The following is an 8,410-nucleotide window of genomic DNA, read 5'->3' on the forward strand; positions in this document are numbered from 1 at the left end:
TGGAGGTGACAGGGAGCTGGCAAGCCGCAGCCTGGCTTCCAGGAACCTCTCTGGGAGCAAATGAACCTCCCCCTGTTTCCCCTCCTCCTCTTTGTGCTCAGCCAGGGGCTGGTAGGGGTCCTGTTAGGGGACACACAGGAGGGGGTGCTCGGTTGTCTGGGATACCAGGTAACCCAAAGCTGTTATCACACCTTGCCTGGATGGTGCTGAGGGTGGGAGCCAGGACCCGAGTCATGGAGGCAGAGCAGGACGTGGGATGTGCAGGGATGTGCTGCTCTAAGCCCTAGCCCTCCTGCACCCCCAGCCCCAGTCCTTGCACCAGTCTCTATCACAGACCTGAGGTGGCTGGGCCATGCTGGGAGTTGTTCCCTCTGGAGAAGGGACTCTTGGCTGGAGTTGGTTACTTGGTTGGTGACACCCAGTCATTGGCAAACACTGTTTGTGGCTGTTTCTCAACCACAGCAGAAGAGGGTTGATTTCCAGAGGGGGTTACTCCTGGTTTACTAACCTGTTTCCATAAAGGCAGCATCTCCCACCTTCAGAAGGAATATCAGCTGCTTCTGGGCAGTTGTGACACTGTTTTCCTCCCTGACAAAGCTACCTTTGCCTTTTGCTGCTGTTCCTGCTTCTCCCAGACTCTCTTTTTGTGCCAGTATTGCCTCAAGCCTTAAGCCTCACTGTCTTTGCCCTGTGTCCAAGTGCTCCTGAGAAGTGGAGGTCCCAGGAGGAGCAAATCCCTATCTCTGACTCAGGGCATGCTTGGTCACAGCCTGTCACTCCCTGGTGTGGCTTCTCTTCCACCATCAGTCTCTGCAGGGCTCTCACTACTACAGAAGCACCTTGTGCAGTCAGCAGGGTCCAGAGAGCTCTGTGCATCCTGAAGCAGACCTTTTGCTTTTGTCTTGGACATGATAAGCTCCCTTTTCCTTCCATCTCACTATTTACCTGCACTGGGTAAATGGTTTCTCATCTGAAACACGCCACAAGCCTTTCAGTTTATCACAGACCATCTGCAAGTGTTCCAGTCCCTGTTATATTCCTTGTTCCAGAGATTATCCATGGACCCCAGCATCATACAGGCAGATTGACAGAGCAAACTACACTATATTGGCAACAGAGAAGCTGCTGAAGTGCTGCAAATCACAGCTTTTCACTTCTGCAAACCCAACGCACGTTCTTTGGACCACTTGGACTCACTTGCCTAATTCCTGCTTTTAGGATTTAGCCAGAGCAAACCCACTTCAGTGGCATTTAGGTCATCATCCCGTTGTGTAATGAGTAAATTCCTTTTACCTGACTTCATGTAGATTGGAGGAACCCACGTGCACTTTGTTGAGGTGCTGGATTTGACCAGAATTAAGCGTTAAGGTCAAGGTTGATTGATAATCTTCAGTTTACACACTGCCTCAGTGGACTTTTCCTCCTTTGTGGTAGGCTTGAGACCAGATGGCTCTAGGAGAGCCTGAGCAAGCTGAACCTACATCTACTTCTACATGGAAGATCTCTTAGTTCTCCTGGTAGAGCGCTGCACCAGAATTTATCATAGGATGGTTTGGATTAAAGGGACCTTAAAGCTCCTCCAGCTCCAACCCCTGCCAGGAGCAGGGACACCTTCCACTAGAGCAGGTTGCTCCAAGCCCCTGTGTCCAACCTGGCCTTAAACACTGCCAGGGATGGGGCAGCCACAGCTTCTCTGGGCACCCTGTGCCAGCGCCTCAGCACCCTCCCAGGGAAGAGCTTCTGCCCAAGAGCTCATCTCAGTCTCCCCTCTGGCAGGTTCAAGCCATTGCCCTTGTCCTGTCCCTTTAGGCCCTTGTCCAAAGCCCCTCTCCAGGTCTCCTGGAGCCCCTTTAGGCACTGGAGCTGCTCTAAGGTGTCCCCTTGAGGAGCCTTCTCTTCTGCAGCTGCCCCAGCCCAGCTCTCTCAGCCTGGCTCCAGAGCAGAGCTGCTCCAGCCCTTGCAGCATCTTCATGGCCCTATTCTCCTCCTTGTACCCACACAAATGATAGTATAGAATCATTTAGGTTGGAAAACCCTTAAGATCATTGAGTCCTGTAGGGTTTGTGATGCTCAGGAGCCCTGTGAGACTTCTTTCCACCTTGTACCAGCACCATTTGAGCCCATTTAAGAGCTCTCCTCATGCAGTGAGTGTAGCTGTCACATCAGATCGTATCTGTACCTTATGCCTGTGAGTAAGTGGGCAATTTCATCTCTGTTCAGTCATCTTCCTGGCAGAAAGCTACAGAGAAGTGGTCCATCAACCAGTTCTCTTTTCCTGCTGTTCTGAACTCTATCTTGGAGCTATAGCTTCTCAGCTATTGCCATGGCTCAGTGAGATGAGGACAGCATGGTGGGGGGCTGAACTAGTTCTGCAGTTCCCAAGTAGCTTTTCCTGCCTTCTAAGAGACCTGTACAGTGAATGTGAATACAGTTGTGTGAATGACAACCGATTCCCCATCCCCAGGAATCCCCATGGAGTAGCAGCCCTCTGCCAGGAGAAGAGCAACAGGAATCATATGAACTACCTGGATTTAGGTTTGACACATACTTCCTAGAATGAGGCTGGATTAAGGAAACGGAGGGAAGGAAGGAAGAGTTGCTGCATGGAATCAACTGGAGGTGCCTGGAAATCTGTGCCTGCGCTTGCTGGGCTTGTGTCTCAGTCTTGTACTTATGTTTGGGAGAGGAATCTCAGTGCTGGGTGAAGGAGCCCAAAGTCTTGGATTAGTGTTATTGATAATATAGTTCTCCTTGGCCTTTTGTACTGGTTTTGTGGTTTGAGACTCGCTGAACCATCAAAAGGGTTCACTGGTTTCCAGCAGCAGTGCTGGAGAGGCCTGGGACCAGGCAGTTGAGTAATTTACTCCTGGGAGCAGGAGTAATTCATCTCCTTGACAGCGTGCTCTGATAAATGCCAGCAGGCTCCCTCCTCCCTCCCCACCTTTGTTTAGTTTGAGGGAAGGCAGCTGGGGAAGGGTAGAGCAGCTCTCAACAGGAACGTTCCATGCAGAGCCCAGAGCTCCTCTGCTCTGACCCTGGGAACTGGTGTGGTCCTCTTCCCATCAAGCAAATTGGTGCTCTCCATGTGCAGGCTAAACCTGAGCTTGCACTTCTTGGTTACAAGAAGTGTCCTTACAACCAGCACCAAACCTTGCTGCGGGTCCTGCATCTCATCAAGGGAGTGGAGACCAGTGTGATGTGGTCCAGTCCTGCTGGATGTTTTGGGTTAGTGACATGGTCTTGGCCAGCTTGGCTAGTCCCATAGTGATGGATCACTGAGGTCTCACTCTCATGCTGTGAGTGTATCTGAGGTAGCGGAGGGGATCATGTAGGGTGCTGAGCCTGGAGAAAGGAAGACTCTGGGGAGACCTCAGAGAAGTTCCAGTGCCTGAAGGGGCTCCAGGAGACCTGGAGAGGGGCTTTGGACAAGGGATGGAGGGACAGGACGAGGGGAATGGCTTGAACCTGCCAGAGGGGAGACTGAGATGAGCTCTGAGGCAGAAGCTCTTCCCTGTGAGGGTGCTGAGGCGCTGGCACAGGGTGCCCAGAGAAGCTGTGGCTGCCCCATCCCTGGCAGTGTTCAAGGCCAGGTTGGACCCAGGGGCTTGGAGCAACCTGCTCTAGTGGAAGGTGTCCCTGCCCGTGGCAGGGGTTGGAGCTGGAGGAGCTTTAAGCTCCCTTCAACCCAAACCAGTCTGATTCTATCAGTGCATGGAATTAGTGAGTGCTCCTGGACTTAGGGATTCTCCAGACATCGTGTCTTAGGAGCAGTTGAGATACTGTGGAACCTGTAAGGAAGGAGGAGAGAAGTGTGGGAGATCTTTCTTCCAGAGAGGAACCAGTTGAGGCATGTGAGCATCCCTCTGACATCCTGCTCTCAGCCACAGATCCCAGTACAGTTCCCTTTGACATGAGACATTTCTCCTTGCAGCATCTTTCCCTTTGCACTTCAATGTGGAGGGTGAGGTTGCTCCCTGCTTCTCTAAGTGTGGTACCAGACATGGGGAGTTTGTAACCTCTAACCCTCAGATTGGGAAAAACCTCCTCTCTTCTGCTCCTGGCCTTAATCTGCCTTTGTTGGGGGCATTTTGGCTAAAACAATCCATTTGACCCCAGCCCTTTATTCCTGACACTTTGCCCTCTGACTCTCCTGGGAAAAGCCAGCAGGGCTTTGGCTGCCCCTGGGATGTTGCCTTGTCAGCAGCTGGTGTCATCCCTATATCCGGGAACCACTTCTGCCTCGGGGTCACCTGTACTTCCTTCTTCTATCACCCCGTTTACAGCAGCCACGCATCAGAGAGGGGCACTGCTGCCGAAGGACCTGGTCCAGGGCAGGGTGATGGTCGCTCTGAGATCCCTGTGGGTTGACAGGAAGGGGAAGATGGGTTTTGTAAGGGTCATCGGGGTCCTAACAGTGCCAGAGGCAGGAGATGGTGGTGGGGGAGTGGATTTGCTGCTTCCAGGTGGGATTTACAATGTGAGAGTGGAAAACCACTGGAATAGGAGATTCAAGGGATACCCCATCCTACAGTGGGGTTGAGCTGGGAGCAGCTCCTTGGGCTGAAGGCAGAGGGCTGGGGGGATCTCTGGGCTCTTTCATACCTGGAAAGCCGCTTCTTGCCTCCCATCTACCCCCGTGCAGGATCCCCCCATATACCCCAGTGCAGGATCCCACTTTGGGGAATGCCCCAGCAGCAGCCATTGGGAAATCTCAGGGGAAAGAAGCCTGTGGGGAAGAGTCTGGAGGGGTCAGGTATTTCTAGAAGCCAGAGGAAGGGGAGCCTGGCTCTCCCCTCTGTTGGCACATGTTTTGCAGCCATCAGTTTGATGTTAACCAGAGCATGTTTTGGAAGCGTCCATGGTTTGGAATTTCAACCAGACCCTCCCTCTCCTCATCTTCCTTTATTAAAATACAGCAGGATGAGTGGTGAATACTGAGGGTGCTGGAAAGACATAGGCAGAGGCAGGGGAAGCAGTTCCAGCTTTGGGGGTAGCACAGGGGGTGCTCAGACCAGCCCCAGCTCCCCATCACAAAGAGCCAGAGGGAGAACTGAGGGCTGAGGTTAGGAGGAGAGTGAGAGCATAGAGGGGAATTCCTCTCGTGCTTCTGGGCTAAGGTAGTGCTCTGCTCCCACCGTCTGGTTTGTGTTTGGGACACGGCACGACAGCCCCAGGTCCCTGGGGTGCAAGTAATGAGTAGTTGCTTGTGGTCATCCCAGCATTATTCCAGGTTTCATCCGCATTAACCCCTCAAGCATGTGTAGGGGGAGGATGGCTTTATTCCCAGAAGAAAGGAAGGGATAAGAGGGGAGCGAGAGTGACCTTTCCCTATCTCCTGCTTCCCAGCCTGGCCACCTCCCCTCCCATTGCTCCGGGCACTATCTGTCTGTAATAAGGTGGAAGCCACAAGTGGTTTGCTTTTGTGGAAGAGCATTCCAGAGTCTTTAGGTGTGATGTCAAGGCTGAGCTCCCCTTTACCTCATCCGTAGCTCTAATTACAATGGGATTTGGGTGTGCTGCTTGATGGGGAGGTGGGAGAAGAGGCATCTCCTTTCCCACCACCAAGGGCAAGTGGTGCCCCAGGGGCCCACCAGCCCAGGGCTGGGGTTTTGGATGGTGAGAGAAAAGGGACTTGCTGCAGAGGCCACGTATTTCCCTCGTTCCCATAGGAACCAGCCCATTAAAGAGATGTAGATTAAACCTCCCCAGCTGGTGTGTGTTCACTGGGCAGCCAGGGCCCCCTCCTCCTCCTCCTTCTCCTTCTCTTTTTCCTCCAGACTTGCTGGAGCTGGAAGCTTTTGGCAGCAGCTGGAGCAGGGGGGATGATTCTGGGGATCCAGCATGGAGGCAGTAGCAAGGATCGAGCAGGCAATGTTGGGAATGCAATGGGTGAAGCATCTCAATCTCCCCTCTGGCAGGTTAAAGCCATTCCCCTTTGTCCTAGGGGTCACTACCTGGCCCCAGAGCTGGACCAGGACTGCAGGGAGGGTCTCCCCAGAGCAGAGCAGAGGGGGGAATCCCCTCCCTTGACCTGCTGCTCACTCTCTCGGGGTGCAGCCCAGCACATGGGGGGTTCCTTTTCAGTTGAAGACCCACCTAAAGCAAAGCAAAGCTTCAGGAAGCGATGGACCTTCTCTGAGCTCTCACCCCTGCACAGCAGGGTGGGTTCCTGTGTGGGCTCGGGCAAGGTGTTGGGTTCATGTTGGGCAGGGCCTGCCTGTGCCTATCAGCCCCAAGAGCAGCATCAGTGCAAGACAGGAGGGATGGCATCAGAAGCCATCTCTTTTGTCCCAACACAACCCTCCTTCCCCTCCTACGTGCCTGCTGTGCCTCAGGATTATTCTGTGGCTCTATGTGTGGGTAGATGTGGTCTTCACCATCTGTGGTGTGGTGGGACTGTTTGTGTATGGTGGAACACAGAGGTGAGCTGGTCCCACAGCCCTTCCCATGCTCCCATCCATACCCCAGGCTGTGGCCATGTACCATGCCCCATGGATCCCTCCTTGCCTCTGTTTTGGGTGCGTGGCTCATCCACCAGCATCGCCTTCCATGGGGTGCACAGGGCTGTGCTCCAACACCCGTTGTCCTTTCCACAGCCCGATGCTCACATACCGCGTGGATGCTGACAAGGGCTTCAACTTCTCTGTGGGTGACGATGCCTTTGTGTGCCAGAAGAAGAATCACTTCCAGGTCACGGTCTACATCGGCATGCTCGGAGATCCGAAGTATGTGAAGACCCCCGAGGGCCTGAAACCCTTAGAGTGCTTCTACCTGAAGCTGCACGGAGTGAAGGCAAGCGGGAGCTAGGGGCCAGTAGCAAATCCAGCAGGGAGAAGGGGTGCTTGGCAGGCTGGGATCAGGCAACACCTCATCTTCATGTCCTGCCTCATAGGGGAGTGTGTAGGGAGAGTAGTGATGGCCAGAACAAGGCAGATCTTGATTAATGGGTGCTGAGGTGGACTCAGGTCCATGGACACACCGTGGCTGGGTGTCTTCTGGGCTGCCTCTCACTCACCATTGACTCTGGAGGTGTATAAGGACTTTGGGAAGATCCTTTCACCCTCAACCACCCGCTTCCCAAGTGCTTGGCCAATGACCATGCTCAGGTTGGGTGTTGCAAGTCAGTTGTACTGAGTGAAAGGAGGGCTGGGGAGACAGCTGCCCTGTGCTGGGTGAAGGAGGTGGGAAGGGGAAGGTCTCAACTCTCTGCTCTTTGTAACCTGCCCCAATCTTTGTCTCCAGCTGGAGGCCTTGAACCAGTCGATCAACATAGAGCAGTCGCAGTCTGACCGCAGCAAACGGCCCTTCAACCCTGTGACGTGAGTGTTGCTCGTGTTGTGATGAGTGATGTTGGGGCATAAGCAGCAGCAGCAGAAGGTGGGGAAATGGGCTGAGCTGGAGGTCTCGGGATTGTGCTGTGGATGTCACAGTCTCCAGTTTGCTCCTGCTTCCCACATCAGATTTCCTTCTCTTTACATTCCCTTTACATGCCCAGTTCATAGACCTGCCTTGATGGAGCAGGTCAGGAGATGGCCACACAATCATAGAATGCTTTGGGTTGGAAAGGACCTTAAGATCATCTAGTTCTAACCCCCCTGCCATGGCCAGGGACACCTCACACTAAAACATGTCACCCAAGACTCTGTCGAACCTGGCCTTGAACACTGCCAGGGATGGGGCAGCCACAGCTTCTCTGGGCACCCTGTGCCAGCGCCTCAGCACCCTCACAGGGGAGAGCTTCTTCCTTGTATCCAACCTAAACTTCCCCTGTTTCAGTTTGAACCCATCACCTACAGTCCCTTTCCAGTGTCCTTGTGGCCCCCTTCAGATACCAGCAGCTGCTTTGAGGTCTCCGTGCAGCCTTTCCCCAAAGCATGTCCTCTCCAGCAGTGTCCTCACTCACTTCTCTCTTCTGCTTTCCTCAGGGTCAACCTGCCTCCAGAGCAGGTCACCAAAGTCACCGTGGGGCGGCTGCACTTCAGCGAGACCACAGCCAACAACATGCGGAAGAAAGGCAAACCCAACCCAGACCAGAGGTGAGGAGCACACATACCTTCTCCGAGCTGTTCTGAGCACCCAGGACCTGTGGATGTGCCAGTCCCTGGGTTGGGAAGTGTAGCTGGAGGGAGGGACATATGGGGAACAGGTCCTGAACTGGCCATCCTTGTTTGTGTGGAGGAGAGGAGGGGTCTGCTGTGGCCACAAGAAGGGTCCCCACTCTGTGAGGGGTTGGGGACAGTGCGTGTGGCCCACAGCACAAGGATCCTGCAGTTCTGGTGTCCTCAACATCAGAAGGACATGGAGCTGTTGGAGCAAGTCCAGAGGAGGCCACTGGGATGAGCAGGGGCTGGAGCAGCTCCTGTATGGAGACAGGCTGAGAACATTGGGGCTGTTCAGCCTGGAGAAGAGA

General features: G+C 53.9%; 1 protein-coding gene across 1 annotated transcript in view; it reads left to right on the plus strand.

Moving 5' to 3' along the window:
• Window positions 1–8,410, plus strand: part of MYRF (myelin regulatory factor) — a gene marked incomplete at its 5' end in the record, with an annotated part of 33,497 nt that overhangs the window by 10,831 nt on the left and 14,256 nt on the right. Inside the window, 3 exons of the mRNA XM_010015111.1 lie at window positions 6,597–6,792; window positions 7,243–7,319; window positions 7,926–8,036. Of these exons, the coding sequence (XP_010013413.1) occupies window positions 6,597–6,792; window positions 7,243–7,319; window positions 7,926–8,036 (384 nt within the window). The remainder of the gene's footprint in view (window positions 1–6,596; window positions 6,793–7,242; window positions 7,320–7,925; window positions 8,037–8,410) is intronic.

This window comes from Nestor notabilis, unplaced genomic scaffold (genome assembly GCF_000696875.1).
Source record: "Nestor notabilis isolate BGI_N333 unplaced genomic scaffold, ASM69687v1 scaffold2335, whole genome shotgun sequence".
Taxonomy (NCBI): Eukaryota; Metazoa; Chordata; class Aves; order Psittaciformes; family Psittacidae; genus Nestor; species Nestor notabilis.